This window comes from Streptopelia decaocto (genome assembly GCF_964273445.1).
Source record: "Streptopelia decaocto genome assembly, chromosome: 3".
Taxonomy (NCBI): domain Eukaryota; kingdom Metazoa; phylum Chordata; class Aves; order Columbiformes; family Columbidae; genus Streptopelia; species Streptopelia decaocto.
Window position 1 is genome coordinate 106055259 of NC_138656.1, and position 22618 is coordinate 106077876.

Sequence of the window (22618 nt, forward strand, 5' to 3'; positions counted from 1 at the left end):
CTTAATTGAGCTTTTATTTCACTCTTTAAATTTTTTTTTCTCAGAGATTTTAAAAACATATACTGTCACGGTTAAGATCCTTGTCAGTTCAGTGATAATAAGAACAATACTTGTATGATTTTAAATACAAAGCAGTATTTTAAAACGTTCTTCTGTGCCTTTAATACATGTTCATAGGAAACACAATCCTGTTCCAGCTATCCTGTTACTTTATAAATAGAAGTTCACCACAGTTTCCTTTACATTTGTTAGTATTTCACAGTAGATGCCTGCACATTATTTTGCAATTCTCCTCAGTGTCTTTTTTAAAACTCCTATTTCTTTAATATCTACAAAAAGTCAAGAGTAGTCTCCTGACATTTTTTTTTTCTGGCAGAATTATAGTTGCAATCTTGAGTGTAACTGTTCTCTGTACCTTAGAGAAGTGATATTATCCCCAATTTACAGTCAAACAGTGGAAGGACATTGGGGTTACAGGAAAAAAAATACAGGCAAAGAACTTAGAAGAATTTGCACAGAGCATCCCAAACAGAACTCCTGGGAACCCTGATCGACTGTTGTTCCCCTGGAAGAACCCACTTCCAGTTCCTTGGACCCAGAGCTGTGGGGGAGATTGGGTGCATGGACTGCTTGGGGAATGGCGGGGCTGTGTCTGCCCAGCCCTCCACAGGACTTCGGTGCCTCTGAGACACAGGTTTTGTGCATGTTCAGGTGACCAAAGTACCGTGAAGTACGTGTCGCAGTTAGCCGGGATGGACTGTTCACAGTCTCGTGGTGTTGCATGTGCTGCATGCCTGGGCGTGTGGAGTGAGAACAGGTGGGTGAGGGCACCTTTTGGGAAGCTGCTGGAGAACTGTGTAGGGTAGTGGGAGCAAACCTGCCACAATCTTATCCATGCTGCCTAGAAAAAGGAGAGCCTTATTTAACTACTCACACAACTAAAGCTGAGTGCAGAATGCCTGGGTGTAAACTAATGTGCATGTGGTGTAGACAATTGGGTGATCAGGCACTAGAAGCAAACTAGAAGCCACTAGATGTATCCATAGACATGTCAATTTTTGACTTTGAGAGTAGAATTTAGTTTGAGATTAAGGATTTGATTCACCTTCTTGTTTACAGGCTTTTCTCATTTGATATGTTCTCAAGTACTGTGCATTATCTGGTCTCCTACAGGTCTTACATTGTGTTTCTGGGGCTTATGCAGCCGTCTCAGATACCCTGGGGCATACCAAAGACCAATAAACATCTACATGTAAGCGACTCAATCAAGCTCCAGGACTCCTAAATATAGAGGTCTTCAGGTAGATGTCCACAGCTGTAACTCCTGGTAGTCAATGGTTGCACATTACATCAGCTCTTTCTTTGTTCTTTCCTATAAATGAATGTCCTGGTAGAACATTTTTGTGATGCTGTTATTTCTTTTTGTCCTAGTGTCTTAGTCTGTGCTTTGAATTTCTGAAAATCTTGTTACCCTGAGGTTATAGCCTCAGGTTATGTTCCTTGTTTCACTTCTATACCAGTGTCTTCAAGCTTTGGAAAACATGCCCTGTAGATTCCTGTAAAAAAGCAGATTCTTTTCTGTAAGTACATAGGGTACAAGGTATATATTGTACATCCCTTTTGTTGGCATAATTACACGGTCAGCTTTCCCCTAACAACTGTTCTCTCAATTCATTGCTGACATTACTGACTCATTTCACACAGATTCAGCAACTCATTTCAGCAGGCAGACGCGCTCTTTTCTTATGGATGTTGCATCAGCAGCTGCCTACTGACCAGCTCCCACTGGTTCTGTGTACAGGATCCTTACACAGAACCTCATCATCCATTCCTGGCATTCCTGCGCTGGGTATGAATCAAACACAATAGACCCCTCTGTGCTTGTTTGCCCTTTCTCCTTCTCCTCTGGAACTCCTGCTCCATGCCTATATCCAAGGCAGGCCCCTTTTACTTTTTGTATTCCATTACTGAATATCAGGTTAACATCTTCTTTAACACCTCCCCTATACTAATACTCTTTAAGAGTGATGTGGTGTTTCCAATCCCACAGCAAAGTCAGAAGTAGGCAGGCACTGCAGCATCCTCAACTTCATTCTAGACAGCACCCTACTCAGCATACTGGAGAAATTTTGTTCATAAATGCACTACAGTATTGGGGCAAGTATGCTTGGCTGGCATCAATCAAGTTGTTCCTCTTTAAAATGTCAATTTTCTGGCTTGTGTTATTGTTGACCTGGTAAATTATTAAAAGTGATTCTTCCAAAAATCAGGTGCTTTCACAGACATGCATATGTATTCCTTGCAGTATTTGTTTTCCTTTTGGATTTCTCTAAACTTTGGCTTTCAATACAGTCTTTTCAAGTGTCATCTTGTCAGGTTAATATGTTTAAAGTACACAATTGTACAGCCCTGACAGGAAACCAGACAGTGATTTCTGCATTCCCTAGCTGAATGATTTTGTACCCTACTTGAAAATGACATAACTGAGGTCTCCCATGCTTGATGTTAAGTATAGAACATTTATAAAACTTCTAGTTCACTTCCATAGCAACAGAAAAACATACCGATAACTCCTAGAACATTACTTACTACTTTCTGTACAGTTTCTTTTTCACATTTTTTCATGCAGTGCTTGCATCTAAAATTTTAAGTATCGGATAGAACAAAATAGGCGATTTCAGTTGGAAGGAGCCTACAACGGTCATCTAGTCCCATCGTCTGACCAGTTCAGGACTGGTCAAAAGTTAAAGCATGTTGTTAAGGGCATTGTCTAAATGCCTCTTAAACACGACATATATAGAGAGTATAGATTTTTTAAAAATTACCAGGTAAACATTGAAAGCCTTCCATTAATGTGAAAACTGCTTTGAGTTAAAACACTAAATCACCTGTGTCTCCAAGGGATTCCTCAGCAGGCTTTAAAATTCAGGTTTTTTCCCTTTTGTGTTACAGAAGAAGAATCAGAAAGTGTAGTTTTAAGATCTAAAAATGTTATTTAAAGCATTTTCATAGTCTGGACAAAAAGATCCTGCTCTCAACACCATCCCTAGGCACATGTTCCTGGTCCTTTTGTGTATATTTATGGCCTTGCACTTTATGCATAGCTTGGTAAGAGATCTGATCTATCTGAACGTAACCCTACAAAAAGAACTGGTTTTCAGCCGTATCAGCTCAGATCCATGCTGCTGAACAACAGAGGAGGAATGTATGGTCACGAATGAGAGACATTCCTCCTCAGCTGTAACTTGAGTTTGGAGCAGCTTGAACCACTAATGAAACTGTGCCCTGAGAGTGAAGGCTGAATATGAAGTTCCACAAACTGTATTGAAAAATAATCTTTCCTTGTTCAGTGGATCCTGCATGCAAAGGTTATACAGAACCTTAATTCAACTGAGAGCCTAGATAAGTGCTTAATTTTACCAATTTCAGTGATGCTTAACCAAGTTTAAAATCAAGCACATATCTGAATGTTTCATGACTTGGAGCCATAGGAAAGAGAAAATTCAATTTTCAGAATGTTTGCTTTCATCCTCTGAAGTGATGTACTGCAATTTGTGACCTAAGGAAACACTTCATAAATATACCTTTACTGGAAATAAATGTTCTCTGTACATGTACTCTAGATGTATCTTGAAAAGATGCAGTTTGTTTAAATGTGATCCAATAGCTGTTTCTTTGTATATCCAGCAGTATATTGAACATAATCTCTCAGATATTGCTTTGATTTCCTACCCTTTTATTCAAAAGATACAGGCATAGTACCAACACAAAGATAATATTGCTACATATCTGATTTCTGTTGTCCTGCTAATCTTTTGTTCTGTTAGCAAAATAGTACCCACAGTATACACTTTATGCATTCTTTAGTGATTTTGTTATCTATATAATGCAATAGGACACCCCTGTTTGTTTTAAAAACCCCACCTTCAGTCCTTCTAAAAACCTCCAACAAAATTGTTGACGTTAATAATGCTTCAGAGTGATAGATTGATGTGTGCCTGGCCAGGAGCACCATGACCCAGCACAGCACTTCTGTATTAATAAGACATAAAGTCAGACCATTTATCATTTAGCATAGCACACAGATTAGAGAACAGCTTGCCAGGGTATATTGTGGTCTCATTACTTTGTTTTTGCCAGAGTTGTAGAATAGATAGCTTTGAAACCTTCCTGTGCTCTGCTGTGACAGGAGAGTGTTCGTGTCACGGTGACCTGGCTGAGTTGTTCAGTTGCGTACAGTGCTGACTCAGGAGCCTTAAGTGTCCTATCCAATTCGCCCAGCAGCAGACTCTTCTCAATCAAAAGAAGGAAAACTCCATAAAGATATAATCACTGGCATTTACCACAGATGTAAGGCGTTCAGCAGTGCAATCAGAATACAAAACTTTGGGAGTAATTTGCTGGCTGTCACTGAGGAACACGTGCTTTTATTACGGTACGGTATATTTTTTATTACGTAGCTAGTATTTCTGTGCTGAAGAATGCTGTTACTGTTTAATGAAAACATTAACATAAGATAGCATACTCACGCTGCCTTATATTGGTTACTCTTCAAATATTGTAGCTGAGAGACATTTAACATCTAATCTTCATGTTTTAAGCATATGCATCTGTTTACATTTTTGTGTACCTCCTGCCTTGTCAGTCATTTGCTGTCTTTGGGGTGAGTGATTTCCTTTTAGGAAAACCAAAACAAAAAACAGACAACTTGAATTTTTAAACTCTTGAAACAGCTCAGATCTCAGACTGCTAAATTAAGTTTCTTAAATGGATAAAATCTGAGCTTTGTGGTGGTTCTTTAAGTAAAGATGCTTGTTTGATGTTTTGGGATTGCATATTTATGTTCATGAACATTTCTTATGTAATTTAATTTCAGCATATAATACATGTGCAGCTGATCTCATGATTGAGTGTACCTTCTTGCCCAGTTTTATTTTGCAATGTAAAATGTTCATCTAGAGAAGTATTTGCCATCCACAGATAGCATATTTTAGGCTTCTCCCATTGTATTTCTGTCCACTCTTTGTGCATTAGATGGAAAGTATGATCCAGATACAGTGCAGTGTGCTCTGTCAGAAGAAATCAGTGCAGATGTCTTTCAAGCAGTGAGGCCCTTCTGTGTGAGTGAGGCCCTTCTGTGTGAGTGAGGCAAAGCCTCTGAACCGGGGCAGTCTGTGTATCCTTGGAGAACCTCCCCAGACACTGGCTCTGCCTCTGCTGCTCTGAAGAGGTGGCTCCAAAGTGTCTTCCAGCTGTAATTCCTGGTGTCCCTGTGTGCTTGTGGCTGCCACAGGGACAGCTGTGGCACTGCTGCCACCAGTGAGCCCAGAGGGGTGCACTTGGGGTAAGGAAAAACAAACATCTGGTTTTGAGGATGGCTCCAAGCTAACCTGCGCAGTCAGTGTAGGATTTGTATGTTCATTTGGGATTTTGAAAAGATTCTCAGAAAGTCTCTAGCCACTGGTAGCTGGAAGGAAGAATAATATACCCCATGTGCTGATTTCGTAGAATTTTCTTTGGAAAACACGCATTTCAAGGTAATCTCTTTCGTCCCAGCTTGCCACTCTGATTTCTGCTGCTTTACTCTGACATCTCAAGTGCTGTACTCAAAGGCACAGAGCAGATGTGTGAGACGGTTCTTGAAAAGGGAGTTGTGTCTCTTTCCCGGGTAATAGCGAGAAAGCCTTTACACTTACAGAGCTGGGAAAGGGAATGACTGAGGCCTGTACAACTTAGGGAATGTTTCTTACTCATTTTCCACTCTCTGCTTTGATCATTGCTTCCTAGCGTTGATTTGTGGCACCTCCTTCCCTCCCTTTCTCCTCCCTCTACTTGGCTTCTTCCTGGTGCTTAACAAGCTCAATTGGGTTTATGTATGTAATTCTTTTTTTAAGAGAGTTGGAAGGTGGTCTCTAAAAGAATTGCTTTCATCCAAAGCCAGGAGCTGATCAAAGCAACACACAAAAGCTGAATGGGAGCCAAGGCAGAGCTGCCTGGCCAGCCATAAGTTCATGGTTCTGTGCTGGAGAAAGTCAAGCATATCAGCCGAACTGCACTGGAAGCTGCTGATAAGGGATTTTCTCTCCAGTAACACCTGCAAAGTTTATGAGATCCTACAGGAAAATCAAAGAAATCTGCATCAGAATACGTTGTTTCCTACAGAGAGGAATGTGAAAGCATTTACAGGATGAAGTGCCATTGCCTAAATGTATTTATTGCCATATCATATATGAGGCTCAGTCTGCACTGTCACTGCAACACTGGACTATTACCCAGCTCCACATTTACTTCTATGAAGTGACCCCTTAGCACAGTTGTGTGGATGTTAAGTAATGGCATGTACAATTGTCTATGAAAAGAAGGTTCATTCTAAACCAAAAAAGCAAGTAAATGAAAGTTGGTGTTATCATTATGCCTGGAAGTAGATTTCCAGTGAATAATATATGGTCAGGCATATACAAAAAGTCTAATTAAGATTTCTTAAGAATTATTTTTGCAGATACAGATTTTTTTCAGGCATCGGTCCCAATAGTGATTATGGTTTTTGAAAATGTGTAGTAATAATCAAATGTATGGCTTTGGACAAAGGACTTTCTACTATGACCAATTTGAACTTTGTCTGGCATTCTTTCTTCTATATTAAGATAAGCTAAAATAGAATGCCATTTTTAAACAAATTGTTACTTTAAATACCTCAGAAAAATTCAACTCTGGCTTGAGAGTAGACATAAAAGTTTCTAGGGTGAAGGAAGTTTAAGTTTTCTGTAGTCATAAAGGAAGACTAAACTATGTCTTAAAACCAAAACAGCCTTTCATCTTTAAATAATTAAAGGAATCTGGTTGCAATTGGAGTTTTCTCTTTCCCCAGAAAACTACAATGTGGGCTGCCACAGCCTAAATTCCTTCTCACTAAATTGCCAACATGCCGTTGTCTGGATCTCCAGGCATAGCTGTATATTTTAATGGGTTTATGGCAAGGTAGATTGTTTTCTATTTAGTCAAGTTTTATTTTTTTGGTTCAAAGCAAAGTTGAATTTGTGTGAGTTTAAAAATATGATTTTTTTACTTTGGTAGACATATCTGGAAATTATTTTTTCGATTTTCTGTAGAAAATACTAATTTGCAATTTTTGCTGCTGTTCCTTGCCTGAATTGTAACATTTTCATTGAAAAATGAGCACTCTGTCCTTAATGGTTATTGATTTGCAGTTGAAAAATTTAAGCAAAAATAAGAAAATACTTGTTTTGAGCAGAAGTTCCCTTTCCAATGGCCAAAATGGATGTGAAATAATTTCATGTGAAGAATGATCCATTATTTTTTTTTAATTTATTATCTGCCTAAAGAAAGAAAAAAAAAATCAACAGCTTTTTAATAATGTTTTTATTGAAGTTGTTTAACATTGTTTTGTCCAAGTCTGTTTTCATCCCTTTTGATATGGATCTGTGTGATTTCTTCCAAGGACACAGAGGGCAGTTAACAAACGGGCTTGACTTTTCAGTAGGTGGGGAAAATTGCCCATTTTTATTTCATTGCAAAGGTGTCCACGTTAATCTCTGCAGCAATCTCCTGAGAATAAAGACATCTCCCTATTATTTACTTCTGAAGTGAATGACCAAACTGATTTTGGTGGTTAATAGAAGCAATTTGGCTTGGGATCTCAAGCTGCCGAAAAGCTGGGTGATGTCTTCCCACTTCCCACTCTTCCCAGGGCTCTTGAGAGCCGGGCGCCCTTCGACCTGCGCTCTCCTCCGAACACCCTGTTCCTTTGAAACACGAGTCAGCGGAGGAAATAATCTCACTGTTAATGTAGGAGAAATCCCTTGTCTGTTGTCAGCCTGATTTTTCAATATCAAAAGAAAATATCAGACAAAAATTGAAAGCAAGCGCAAAAGAAAAAAGAAGTGGTAGTGAGATCCGAGTAGTCGTCTTGCAGTATATTCTGTTTATGGAAACAGTAGCAGAATTGTTCTTGGCTGTATAAAGATGGTCGGATTATGTTCTCTGTGACCTGTCATCAACCTTAATCAGAGTCTCTGTGTTTAATCATGAACTGCTTTCCAAAGTGGCATTATTAGGAAACCATTAAGTTTAAACTGGACTGGTCTGTAGATAACATTTCTAATATAATTCCACAGAAGATATATGAGTTGTGACACCTGGTAACAGAAAAGGAGCTGGAATTTCTGGCAAAAGTAACTATGGTTTAAGTTAAAGGTTTTATTAATATGTTGCCTTTAAAATGTAATGGCCAAATGGTGTCTACTGTACTGCCATAACATTATCCGTATAGGAAACACAGAATGACTGGAGACTTTTAAATGGTCTGACAACTTTATTGCTGTGGAATAAATTACTTCACTGAAAAAGTGGATTTCAATCAGCAGATCCATAAGTGACTACAGATTTTAATCTTATTAGAACTATAGAGCTGAGCTCAGCGAAGGATCATCTTTTCATTTCTCAGCAGCTTTTAAAGCTTCAAAATTTCTCATTCTGAGTAAGACTAATAGCAGAAAATCAAACCCTTTTTGAAGTTTCTGATGAAAATCACAGGAATAGTAAAACATTGGTCTGGAAGTGATCTCAAATGAGGAAATGTATTTAAATGTTTCCCACACTCCAGTATTGGATCATAACCATCAGTCTTCTGAGCCCATTTTTCCTCTCTTTTACTGCCAAGTCATTCTGGCAGAATATTGTGAGGAAACAGAATTGACTTCCAGAAACTAATATTTTTTGCAGAAATTGGCAGTAGTCCACCTATTTACTATGCCTGTGGATGGCTTTGTACTGACAAATAAAAAACTTTGTAAATTACTTATATGAGTGATAATTTTGTGGTATGTGAACAACCAGATTGCTTTATGAAGGAATAAGTGATAGGACAAGGGGTAATGGGTTCAAACTGCAACACAAGAGGTTCCGCTTAAATTTGAGAAGAAACTTCTTCTCAGTGAGGGTGCCAGAGCACTGGAACAGGCTGCCCAGGGGGATTGTGGAGTCTCCTACTCTGGAGACATTCAGAACCCACCTGGGCGCCTTCCTGTGTAGCCTCATCTGGGTGTTCCTGCTCCGGCAGGGGGATTGGACTAGATGATCTTTCAAGGCCTCTTCCAATCCCTGACATTCTGTGATTCTGTGAAGTTTGTTTTCACCCATATGAGCTACAGCAGTATTAGTAAATTAAATGGTTGCCAGAAAAATTCCTACATGCTAGCAATCAGTTTTCTTTTGTAATGTCTTGGCATGGCTTTCGTGTCAGCACTCACTCTTTGCAGCAATTCCCAGGCACACTTCAGAAGTTATGATGGGCCAGTGACCATTCCCAAATGGCATTTTGGATGGAGTGACCTTGGTTTGGGGCTGGCAGTAAAGAGAGAAGCTATAATACTGTGCTGGGTCTGGATGGGGGTGAATGTCAGTGAGAGTCTCTCTTAGTTTTCCTGAATCAAGAATTTTGTGTAACCAGTGGGAATATATTTACCACAGTACCACAGTGATACTGTGGTAAATATATAGAAGATTAAGAATAATTTATTTTTTCAAATGCAAAGCTGAAGACAGCACTGTCTATAATTATGGAAAGCTTCATGGAAATAAAAGGGTAAAACATGGTTACAGTCTTGTGACTGAACTGAATCTGTGAGGATCTTACAGCATGTAACGCTACCATTGAAGACAATCAGTTTTGTGCTGTCTCCAAATTTACTTTTCTTCTTATAGTTGTGTTTGCATACAAGTCCCTGCCCTATGACTTCTCTCTTCTTAATCAGATTGTAGTTTTTAATATAAGTTTTCAAAGATTATTAGAGACTTTACTGAACTTTAAAAATAGCAATGGATTTTGGATGTTATTGAATGGATCTAACTCACATTCAAAGAGCAAAAGGATCACATTGACAACATTTCTGGTACTGATCAGTGAACAAATTGTTGATCTGCAGTGTAGAATGCTTTCTCCTCCCAGACAAATTTTAATAGATAGCCTTTTGGATACTAAAGTCAATAGTTCATCCAAACCAAACCTCTCATTTTATGCAAGTGATGAGCTGCCTCTTGCAAGAGTCATAACAAATTATTTTAGAATAACAATGAGCTTGGAAATATCTTACCATTCTCGTCTTAGAAATGATACAATAGAAATTATTCCGTCGACCATTTTAAAAGTATGAAACCTGGCTGCTTAAACTGGGAAAATGTATCCATTGCTATACAGTTTTGCTGGAAGGATTAATAAATTGAAGTAGTAATGTCAGTTATGTTTTAGAATACAAAAAATTCACAACTTAATATGGAACTTATCCTCCTGTAATAATTTGTAAGTCATATGCAAGGTTGAATTTAATACTAATTAACCGTGTCTTCCTAATTTCTTGCTTGTTTCCTTGGCTATTTTTTCAAGCCTTCTTAACACAGCCCACACGTATTCTTTACTTTATTCAGTTTTTGCTGACAGGAGACTTTCTTTGTCAGACTGTTTCAATGGGAGTTGTAAAAAGCCCTGGATTAATTTCCATGCACTCAAGTCCATAGCTTTCCTTAGGATAGACAGTCTACCCCAGGTATAGGATAAATTTTGTGCGGAGTTGCTGTGCTAGATCTTCATTCTTCACAAAATCTTAATACTCCTCACTGATCTTTGTCACAGCCAGGATCTCAGTGACAGGACTGCATGTCCACCTTCTGCTGGCAATCGCTCTGGGATATCGGGAGTGGTCACTGTCGTGGCTCTCACGGTAGGTACAGCACCCATGGCCACAAGTGAACGCCTGTTCTAAATCACAGCAGCTGGAGTACAGGGGCACAGCAGAATAGCGCAAGTTTTCTTCAAAACCTGACTAGTTCAACTGCAGTTGAACTTGAAGTTGGCTCTATATGTGACAGACATTAACCCTTAAGAAGATCCCTGTTTTTCCTAGTCACGTAACCCCTGTTTACCACAGGAATCCTGACAGTTCCTTGTTTGAAATTTCAGGGCTGTTCTCTTTAGTGACTAACACACTACTTCTCTCATTTTCAGATGCCTGGACTTGGCATCTCTCTTTGGCAGGGTTATCCATGGGTTTCTAAGACAGCGGCCTGACCGGCTTTATTTGTATCTGCAATTGTATCTTAGGCTCCCAAGTTCCTCAGAGCGGTTTTCTTCTTTTTATCATAGTTTTAAGCAGTTCTTACAGGTCCAGGTCTTTCCCTATTTTCTCCCCTTGGTATTGGCAGGTATTTTTCTCTGCATCCTCTCCATGGAAACTGACATTGTGATAGGGAGGTGCCCTTTGATTTATCAGTAGCCGGCGTTGAGGGCTGTACTTCTGGGTCAGTGTGTGTGGGTTTTTTAATAGATTTGGTCACCATCTATGTTCATGGCTTGGAATTTCACAAGCATTTGAAAGTTTAGCCAGTGCCACCCACTTGTAACTGACAGAGACATAAATCTGGGCTGGGAACGCTGAGTTCATTGAAGCACGAAAACAGGACTCAAAGCCTTTGCTTCCTGGTGCCACAGAGTCAGCATTTTACAATTCAGGTACCACAGTCTGAGCAGCATTAAAGAGGGGATGACAACCACAATAGAGTTAGTGAGAAACAGCTTCTCCTTTGCTTGCTCCATAGAATAATGTCTCCTGCAACTGAGAGAGTCAGTGGGACTCTGAATGACAACGGCTGGTGCTGGCAAAAAAACCTCATTTTCTGGTTCCAGTGGTGTGTGTCTGAAAATGAAAGATGGCTGTAAAATACTTACCATGTCTTCCAAAGTATGTTCCGGAGTTTATGATTATGTTTGGCACTGTGATTCTAAGATCCCACAGGTACATGAGAGCTGATCAGGTGCACAAATCCAGAAAGCATATTTTTGTTTCGTTTGAAAAACCCATTTATGTAATTAAATTAGCACCCCAATGGATAAACAAACATGCTTATGTTGTAAAGGTTTCCAGGACCTGTCCCTTGTACAACTAACGTAATCTTAACTGATTCCTCATCTGTAACATCACATCAATAAGATGCTGGTTTCTGCTGTCCTGAGGGTTAAATATAGGGTTTCTGTTTTGTCCACCAGTGAGCTGTGTGAATGCTGAGCTTGTTTATGTCAGATCCCTTTAAAAGGTATATCTATTTTTGTTCCTGATAAACTGTACAGAACAATAGCTGACCTTGTCTATGGAATAGAATTTATAAACAGAAATATAACATTTTTTTTCTCATTCATCACAATTGGATCCAGATAGTGATTAGTAAAGCAAGTAAACCTTCATTGCATAAAGCAGTCTGCATTCATAACATCTGATAATGGTTTCGAGTTCTCTCAGAATGTTTTGTTTCACTCGGGATGAATTTAAAATCTTATTTTTCAAGTGCTTTAATTAAGCTTTTCAATAATTAAATAAGTTTGAGAATCAGGTAGACCAGTCTGCTTTGCATGGTCATGTTGAGAACAGGTAAAATCCAGCCCTTTTTTAAGACAAACTTCTGCCACTGCAGTCAAAATTTTGGATATTCTCTTTGTGCTGTACCAGGGATTTTTTTTTTTTTAAGTGCAAAAAGTCTTTCAGATGTTATGTGAATTTTTCGTGTTTTGACTCTGTATTTAAATAAAGCAGTCTGTGTAAGAAAGTCTATGTGGAATGGATGACAGCTGAATGCTGTTTCCATTCCTGAAGGTGCAAGTTTGATTGTTACCATGTCGAGAGCATGATCATGTATTTTTATTTCTCTTTGGTCCAGACTTTCAAGACTGTGATGGCCAGTCATGTAGAACCATATCGTACCTGCTGCTGAAAATGTAGAGATGGGTCACTGAGCCCACAGATGCCTCCAGCCTAACGTGAGAAAATATTAGTTCATAATATGGGAAGGAATTTAAAAAAACCCAAAGAATTAAATATGCATCTGTCAAGTATCTTGACAATTACTTGTCTTTGTTATATTAAACCTAAACCATCAATATAACAATGACAAAGTATTATCAAGATACCTGACAATCATGGTTGAAAGATGGATTAAAATTAGAACTAAAAATCTTCTGGTGCCTTTCTGCAGAAATATAATTTAATATAATTCATTTTGGAGCTTCACCTTGGGTTTCTTGCGTACACCTCTGGCAGTGGTTTTTAAGGACAATATTGGAGTTGGGCTTTCCTCATCGTATTCAGCTGTGTTTGGTGTGGGTGAAGCAGAAGAGGAGCCTGGGAGGGTTCCTGTCAGTGAGGAAAGGGAACAGTAATCTGCTTTTTGTGTTGGAAGAGAAGATGCATCCTCGCTTCTGCATTAGCACTGAGCATCGCTACCAGGCTTTACAGCTTCCTAATTACCCTTCAGCAAATGGACACATCAGTACCGCTCACTGCAAATTTTCTGTTCGATTTTGTGTTTATATGTGGATATTTTGTCAGTAGCGCCTGCTTCTTCTCTAGATCATGTTCTTAAATGCTACCTGCATGGTTTTATAATTCTTATTGTGCTTCTCTTAATTATATATATATATATATATAAAAAATATCAGTAGGCTATAATATCTAGTATTAACCATGCTATATATATAGTATTAATGTGCTACAGAGAAGCATACAAGAATGTTATTATATATGTAAAACATGCTTTACGAAGTCATCAAAAGATACCCAAGTCCTCGGCTTTGTGTGTTGTTTGTCTCAAACACATTTTTCCATCGAGAGCAGAACGTGGTTTCACGGTGGTTTTGTATTTTCTTGACTGATTCCTACCGGCCGCTTCCCGGCCGGCTGGTTTCCCCGGCGGCGCTGAGGAGGGGCTGGTCCGTGTGTCGGAATTACTGCCACAAACAGGAAGCATTTCATGCTCTCTATTCACAGTGACTTGAGGAGGGAAAGGACATGGGGCCCAGGGCAAGAGCTACTTTGTACTAGGAAAAGAAAGCTGACATGGCTTTTGGTTATACTGGTTCATTGTACTCGCTGTGGAAAGCAGGCGGCTGTTAAGTACGTGGGATATTCAGCTGGAATAGACTGGCTCCTCAATGATTGAATGAGTAAATTATGTGGTTTCACTAACAATAAAGTCCTAATAATTAAATGCAAAATCAAATAATATTTCATTCTGAAAAAAACAAAGAAACAAAAAAAAACCTTTTACTCCTTAAGGTGAGAAAGAAATGCTGTTATATTTCACAATATCTGAGTTACAGCAATGCTACATTATTTATAGACAGCACTTCTAAAAGATGTGTCAAACTGCTTTAGCCAGGAGTTTTCAGCCATGGTGGCCCGTGCAAACTTAATTACACAAAACTGTGCTATTCCCCAGATCCTTCAACTTTTATTCTGTTCAAATCATATAAATCAGGCTGTTTTACAGATGAGATTGCTGACTATTGAAAATGCATCTCCTCAATTGCTATATAAACAAAGGAATTACTTGAATCAGATTTCTAGTCACATCTTCAAGAAGGTGTCGAAACTTTCTGCTTTTCTGCTAAATTACAGAAAGCTGTTACTTTTAGATAACTTCCTGTAATTTACCAGCAGGATCTGCTCAGTGACGGCTGCAATGTTCTTTTCCTTTGCCTTTCTTTGTGGACAATGAAGCTTCTCTCTTTCATGAGAAATGTTGTAGTGTGAAATCAACTCGCAGTGATTGAGTTCTGAGTGCTAAAATTGAAATTATATATATATTTTTTTTTTCTTCTTGTCACTTTTTTTTTCTGAGGAGATGGGAAATTCTTACGCTGGTCAGCTCAAGACAACACGGTTTGAAGAAGTGTTGCATAATTCTATAGAGGCCTCTCTCCGCTCAAACAACTTAGTTCCCAGACCAATCTTCTCTCAGTTGTATTTGGAAGCTGAACAGCAACTGTCATCACTAGAAGGTAGGAAATAGTGAAATTTATATTTCTGCTCAAAGACAATTCTGTTGTTTGCTCTCCCGAGGCTCAGCACAAACATTTCAAATCAAAATACAGAAAACCAAAAATATTTAAAGATTTTATTTGGAAATTTTATGTTCTAATATATATATACTAGAATTGGTTTATAAATACAAAATGCATTCATTTTGACAAAATTAAACCACTTGCTTGCTCAGATTTATTAATATGCATAAACGGAAGTACTAGGAATTATTACATTGGATGTGTGGAGAAATCTTTGGAGATTTGTAATATAAATCTGCTATCCTATAATTTATCATATGCTGCTGAAAGTTATACAGTAAATGATGGTAAACATGATAGATTTATAAATTACATATGCTAAGACTGATTTTCATTGTGAATCAATACAGCAGAAATTCTTTTAGCTTTTAAGAAGATTAATAATTACTTCGGGCATAATATTTTAGTTATTCTGTGGTTGCAAGGGTAAAAATTTAGTATGTGTTCTCTCATAAACCCTGCACAAGTTGGTTTTTAACACATGGGATTTCTCACTGAAGTTTTGTATGTGTTTAGAGCAGCCTGCTTTCTGAGTGTTTAAATGAACTGTGTAGATCTGATAAGCTAACTCATGATACAATTTGGTGTTTTGCTGTGCTGTTATGTGTAGTAGTCTCACGGTTTTCTGTGAATTTACTGGTGTGTGCAGAACATTGGCATCCTGGTGGAAGGCTATGTTTAATAATTTCATTGTTTAGCCATTTTTGTCACCAGGGTGGTGTTTCATTTATTTTGACCAGGTCTACATGGTTGTTCCTCATGTGGGAGAGGTCTGCATGCTCATGTCATGTACTCCAGCCTCATTGTAAATTAAAATCTCTACTTCTCGCTACATGAATCCCTGTGCTCTGAGGGCCAGGAGACATCTGAAGCAGAGAGCCATCCTTGGGGTCTTGTATAAGCCCCTGTCTTCCACTCTAATTGCTATCTTTCCTTGGTGTGGTGGGTTGACCTTGGCTGGATGGAAGGTGCTCACCAAGCCACTCAGTCACTCCACTCCTCAGCAGGATATAACGAGTGAGAAAATAAGACGGAAAAAACTTGTGTCAAGATAAAGGCAGTTTAATAAAGCAAAAGCAAAGACTGCTTGTGGAAACAAAGGAAAACAAAAGATTTATTTTCTATTTCCCATCAGCAGGTGATGTCCAGCTGCTTCCCAGGAAGCAGGGCTTTAGTACAGGTAGCAGTTGCTTGGGAAGATAAACTGTAATAACAAATGCCCCCCCCACTCCTTCTTTTTCTTAGCTTTTATTGATGAGCAGACATCATATGGTATGGAATATCCCTTTGGTCAGTTTAGGTCAGCTGTCCTGGCTACGTGCCCTCCTGACATCTAGCTCACCCCCAGCCTGCTGCTGAAGGGAAATGTTGGGGGGACAAGCAGAGCACTGGTGTGGGATCAACACCTTTCAGGCTACCAGTACACAGCACAGCACCATGAGGGATACTAAGGGAAAAATTAACTCTTTCTCAGCCAGACCCAATGACCTTGGCATTCTGACATGGTGATGCACTCAGCGTATCAGAGCTGCATGCTGGGCCTCAGTGCAGCAAGTGTTCTCCTGTGGTGAAGGAGACATGGTGCAAACAATACAGGCAAGGTAGTGTGGTGGATCGGTGCAGCCCAAGTGTTCTGGCTTTCCATTTTGTGGACTGATAACACATTATAGGTGTTCAATGTAGCATTTGACAACAAAATTAGCCACCAATAAATAAGGCTGATATTACGGATCTTTGTTTCTGATGATGTCACAATATCAAAATTACTGGGGAGCCTCACGATTGAGTATATAGTCAGTTTAACAAAAAAACAATTTGATTTTTTTAAGGTTTATCAATAACCTGTTGTAATGTCATTATTTTTAGTTGTGTTGGTATTTTTTTTTAACTTTTTTCTGTCTCCTTTTGATACATAAATGACCATCTAAACAAGGAAAAGAGTACTTAGCCAATGAGACTAACCTAATATCATTACATATCTGTCATGATAATTTATGCCTAAAAATAATTTGTGCAAAAGAGACTGTTCTGTGCCTGGAGACAAGTTAAATGAACCTGTTGGTCCCTTCTGGCCTAGGTGTTATTTTTTTGCCATGAACTTGCAAACACATACTTTCCAGTGAGAATGGTTTTCTAGTCTACATATTCTAAATTTGACAAAAACATGCACATTAGAAATGTATGCCTTTATAGTAATTTATGTAACTAAATTTGCCTATAAAATTATTTGGAGCTCTGTGAATTAAAAGTACCACATTCACCTAAGTTGGTTTAGACAGAATGTTAGATCTCCTTGGCTACAATAATAGTATTTTTTATTCTGTTTTTGTTTGTTTTCCTGCCTTTTTATTATTGCTGTGTTTCCCGTCTTCTTCAGGACTGGCAGATTCATGTAGTGCTTAGAATAGTCCAAAACCATCATTATTTAAACAAACCTCTTTCTAGATTTTTCATTTTATCAAGAAGCCTTCAGTTTGCTGTGTTCTCACTGGTCATACATTTCTAATGAGGATCTTCTGAAGTCTTCTTAATTTTCTTAGCCTTTGTAATTGCAGAACGTATATGCAAATAATAGAATCATAGAATTGTTTTCATTGGAAAAGACCTTTAAGCTCATTGAGTCCAACTGTTAACCTAATACTGCCAAGTCCACCTCTAAACCATGTCCCTAAGAACCTTGTCTACATGTCTCTTAAACCCCTTCAGGGATGGTGACTCCACCACTTCCCTTGGCAGCCTGTTCCAATGCCTGACAACTCTTCCCATTAAGAATTTTTTCCTGATATCCCATCTAAAACTCCCCTGGTACAACTTGAGGCCATTTCCTCTTGTCCTATCACTTGCTACTTGGGAGAACAGACCAACACCCTCCATGCTACAACCTCCTTTCAAGTAGTTGCAGACAGTGATAAGGTGTCCCCTCAGCCTCCTTTTCTCCAGGCTAAACAGCCCCAGTTCCCTCGGCTGCAACTCATAAGACTTGTGCTTCAGGCCCTTCACCAGCTTCATTGCCCTTCCAATAAATTGACTGGATGTTCAGGAACTTTCTAGGAATATACATGAAAAACTCTTTACAATAGGAGGCAAGGTTATTTGGCTTTAAGAGGTTTAGATTTCTTGTATACATCTGCCTAGTTATTACCATACGAACTAAAAATTAAACCTGTGGACTGGATTGCCAGTTATTAGAAGTCATTATCTGTGAGGCTCTTTAATCTGATTCTTCGCTTCTAAAATCAAAATCCCAATTGAATCACAATCACATTCACAGTTCTGATTCTCTAATCACATCCTATTTCTCAAATACAAAAGACCTTTCTTCCATTTTTCGCTTGAGTTCTCAGATTCATTTGGGTGCCACCTTTTAGGCCTGTGTATTATGTTTGTGCCAAAGAGGTATGAAGCTGATTTCAAAAGTTAATGACAAGTGCTATTTTTCTGTTAGCATCCAACTCCTACAGCCCCGCTATCACTGGGACATTGGTGGAACAGGCTGAGAAGCAGCGTGCAAAGCAATGCAGAGCAACAGAGGGACACTTGGCCCCACGGCAGGGAGATTGTTCATTGCGAGGTTTTGTATTCAGCTCTGGTAGCAGCACCATGTTCTGACGGGAGCTTTGCAGCAAACTCCGTCTGTGGTTGACTGGTTCCTTCCCTGAGCTGCATTTAAGGCAGGCTGGCTGTCCATTAATAGGATATATTTTGTGGCTTTTGATTCAAGCCTTGATGCCGCAATCAGGTGACAGCAGCTCATTCTTGTGTATTATAGGTACACATTTGCTCTTGTACTCTTTTCATGTTGGGCTGAAAGTTCTGTAGCTCTCCTATTCCTTAGTCTTCACTTCCATTTCTTGTCTCTATCACCTTTTTTGTTTTTGTTTTTGTTTTTGTTTTTGTTTTTAATGTGAAAGTACTTGTTATGGATGAACAAACAGTTTACCACTGACCAAAGGGGGAATCCCACATCCCGCCACCGCCACTCCTCCTAACCATATCTTCCCATTTTCTGCCTTTTCATCAGTTTGGGCATTTGTTGGATCTTACACTGAACTAATTTAATACATAAACCCAGTAAAAAACCCTGTTCGCTTTTGTTCATGTACTTTCTTTGCTACTGGGTTCACGAGCTGGAACGGCTCAGCACAGGCTGCAGGGAGTGTCAGAGCTGGCACAAAGAGGCAGGGAGTGTGGGGAAAGAGAAGAGAGCCAGACTCACCCCTTTTTCATTGCATTTGGATGTTAGTCAAGGTTAAGCTATAACGTGTAACTTACCCCTGACTTAAATAGCAAAGATGGAGAGCTTCACTTTTCCCTTTGTTCATTTTCAGCATTTTTGTCTTTGGGCTACACTCTTAAAACAGTCATGTTTAATATTCTGTCCTTATCTGTGAGCACCAGGACTGGAGCTTGATGTTTAGATACTTAAAAGTAAACATACCTTTCAAATCCTCTTCTAGATTGGAGTGTAGGATGTAAGTCTCAATAACCTTTAGAGACAAATCTTCAAACTCCAGATTTACTTCCTTCAGCTTCCTCCCTAATTCTCATTTATTCCGTAGAATTTGTTTAGCTGATTTTACAATCCTTTCTCAATAAAATAAAAAGTAATTCTGGAGAGGATCATAGGAAAAAAAAGTCCTTGATGAATATCCCATGAGATTCTTAGTGCCTGATCCAAAGGCAGTCAAAGCAAGGAGAGTATGTCCAGTTGACACTGGGCTTTGGAGGATGACTGCAGTGTACTTCATTGTTTTTCTGTTTCACCACTTCAGGACTGGGGTATGGCTTCTTGGGACTGGCTGCTTAGTGTGGATGGATTTCGTGGGGAATTGCCTTGAGTATCTTTTATTTCTATTTTATATATATATATATATATATATATTTACTAGTAGTGTATCTATTAGTATTTTGTTATTTTATTAAACTGCGTTTATCTCAATCCAAGTTCCTCCCTTCCTTTTTGATTCTCTCCCCTGTGGGGGGTGGAAGGGGAAGGGGGTGGGTGAGCGGCTGTCGTGGTTGTATTGCTAGCTCGGGTTAAACCATGACAAGCCTATATCATGTATTCTTCTCCCCAGCATTCAGTATTGCTTGCCAGGCTGGCACAGTCCATGCACAGGCTGCTGTGAATCATCTTCCTGGATATGTGCCTTGACATTGCAGAGGGAGCAGCAGTGCTTTACTCGGAGCTCCGCATTCTGGTCAGGGAGAGATGACCTGCGAATTAGGTGTTCTTAACGTGGCATCGGCTGTGGTGAACCTGTTTTCAAAAAGGAACTGTTTCTTCAGTTCCCTGTACAATATCAAGGACATGGTCAATACCTGATTAATAACATCTGTACTTGGACTGTAGCCAGGACATTCTAAAGTGCTAAGAAGTAATGACTTTGGGTTTATATTGGCTGTTACTATTATAAACGAAGGATACAGTGTTGTGATCAACAAGAGTTCAAACACCAAGAGGCCCTTAAAAATCATGAGATTAGCTTAACAATAATGAGATTGAAAAAAATAATAAATTGAAGCTTCTTTTTATTTGTCCTCCAGTGTTTTTTTTTTTTTACTTTCACAGATGCAATTGGGTCATTCTTTTGAACAGGCTTTTTGCACAAGAACATGCTCTATGCACAAGAGCTAAAAGCTTTATTTTTTGATGAAAGATGTTCAATTGTAAGCATGACTGGAAGTTGGATAAGTTGGCACAAGTAAAGTTATTGTCAAGAGGAGGGAACCAGTTTGCTGTAATACTTTTTGTAACTGGGTCACCCTGCTCATTCATTGGTTGGTTGCCAGCATTTTCTGTTGTGTCAGAATCATTTATGCTGTGATAATTTGTAGCAGGCAGCAGAGCAGATAATGAGGAAGAAGAAGAAGAGGAGGAGGAAGAAAGCTCAGAATCAAGTAGTCCTGTTTCTTACCAGATGAAGCCTCCTCCAGAAGGATGTTGCACTACTGATGGTAAGAAATGCCCTAAACGTGTTGTCAGATGGCATTTGTGCTACTTAAAAGGGTAGGATTAGGGCCATTTTCCCCATAATTCATCAGAACGAGGTAATATATACAATATAAAAATCCTAAAAATGTAGAGTTTGTTACCTGCCAGGTAAAGCTGGATTCCTCTTGGTTGCACTTATATTTTGCAGAGTGTTTGCCTGGTGTGTCAGATAAACATTTGTGTTGGAACGCATGACACGAGGACGGAAGTTCAGTTCTCTTAGGCAACGTGACCTTTATAAGGTTGAGTTTGTAGGCCTGGTGTTTGCTGAAACGAATGTGATAATTCCTGTGGCTTTATCACTGCTATTTTTTATTTAAAGTGTATCTCATTCAATGTTGCTGCAAAAAATACTCAGAAACCCAGGAGAAGCCAGTGAAATTTGCCAGATGTTGAATTTTTGAATGTCTGACCTGATATATGATGATGTTAGTAGGTTGCAAAACATAATCAAAAGAAACTTTCTTGTACATTTAGATTTGTTTATTGTACTGGTAGTGTCTGTTTATGGCTGGCTGAAGGCAGGGAACAAAATTATCTCTTAGTTTGCCCTTGACCTCAGAGGAAACAATGTTTTCATTAAAACTATAGGAAGTCTTTTAATAAAGGCAATTTGAGTATTAAACAAAAAAATCTTGTCAACTTAAAAATATATTGAATTGATTTTTTTCTAGGTTTCTGCCAGGCTGGTAAAGATTTGAGACTGGTGTCAATTTCCAATGAACATATTGAGGTACCATCAGGGTTTTTACTTGTTGGTGCAAAGTCACCAAATTTACCTGATCACCTTTTAGTGTGTGCTGTGGATAAAAGATTCCTGCCAGATGACAACGGGCGCAATGCCCTGTTGGGTAAGTGTCTGTGATTGCAGTAGTGGATGCTTCTGTGGGCTACAATTGATAGCTAATCTTTTTTTGCAGAGTGAGTTCAGCAGATTTCACTCCTGTTTCATGTCTACAGTAACGCTCGTGGGTGATGCATAACAAGATAACAACTCAGAGCTGACTGTGTTTGCTTTGGAAAGACACAGAGTGAACCAGTTCATTAGAAATGCTTCATCACCTTCTATCCGTCAGTCCAAGACTAAAGTCCAATTTGTTTATGTTATTGCTGGAACTGCACATCTGGTAACTGGACTAGTCAAACAGCTGCCTGTCTCTATTTTAGTTTTCCAAATACTAACATGGACAGTCTGTAGGTCTGTCAAGTAGAGCTTTCAGGCTACTATATGCATGTAAACAGTTTGATGATAGTTTGGACTAGAAAAGTTTATGACCTTTTTGATTTATCTTTTTGAGATAGGGATAATATTCTCCCCTGTGTTTGAACAACCTATGACTCTGCTATTATCACAATATAAATAAATATGAATTATTATAAGTTGATTGTTTTCCTATATAAGTACTCAGGTAATACTATGTTTTTGAATAATACTGTTTGTAGGATACTCTAATTTGTTGCTTTTCATCTGTTTAAAAATCTAGCTTCTGACGTAAAACTCGGTCCTTCTGTTTTTATTATAGCCTTTCTGATGGCCATTACCCTCATCCAAATCAAACCAAATAGGCATGATCTGCCATCATGTGAATGACTTAACCGAATATCAATGTTATGACAGTGGAATAATTTTTATATTGGGACAAGTTGTATTAATATATAATTGGGTGGAAAACTCTTTGTTCAATCAGACACTTTAATGTTCTTATGTATTATTTTCT

The 22618-nt window shown here is 38.8% G+C and overlaps 1 protein-coding gene across 10 annotated transcripts in view; it reads left to right on the top strand.

Annotated features, from left to right (window-relative positions):
• Positions 1-280: 280 nt before the first annotated feature.
• Positions 281-22618, top strand: part of GREB1 (growth regulating estrogen receptor binding 1) — a 74235-nt gene continuing 51897 nt past the window's right edge. Inside the window, exons 1-6 of one of the 10 annotated variants that reach the window (XM_082047820.1) lie at positions 1281-1301; positions 4190-4435; positions 12724-12823; positions 14683-14842; positions 20744-20863; positions 21575-21751. In XM_082047820.1, coding sequence (XP_081903946.1) covers positions 14686-14842; positions 20744-20863; positions 21575-21751 — 454 coding nt within the window. In that variant the 5' untranslated portion in view covers positions 1281-1301; positions 4190-4435; positions 12724-12823; positions 14683-14685. Of the gene's footprint in view, positions 731-1280; positions 1302-4189; positions 4436-12723; positions 12824-14682; positions 14843-20743; positions 20864-21574; positions 21752-22618 lie in introns of those variants that run through there. The other 9 variants (XM_082047822.1, XM_082047823.1, XM_082047818.1 and 6 more) reach the window with 9 other exon arrangements.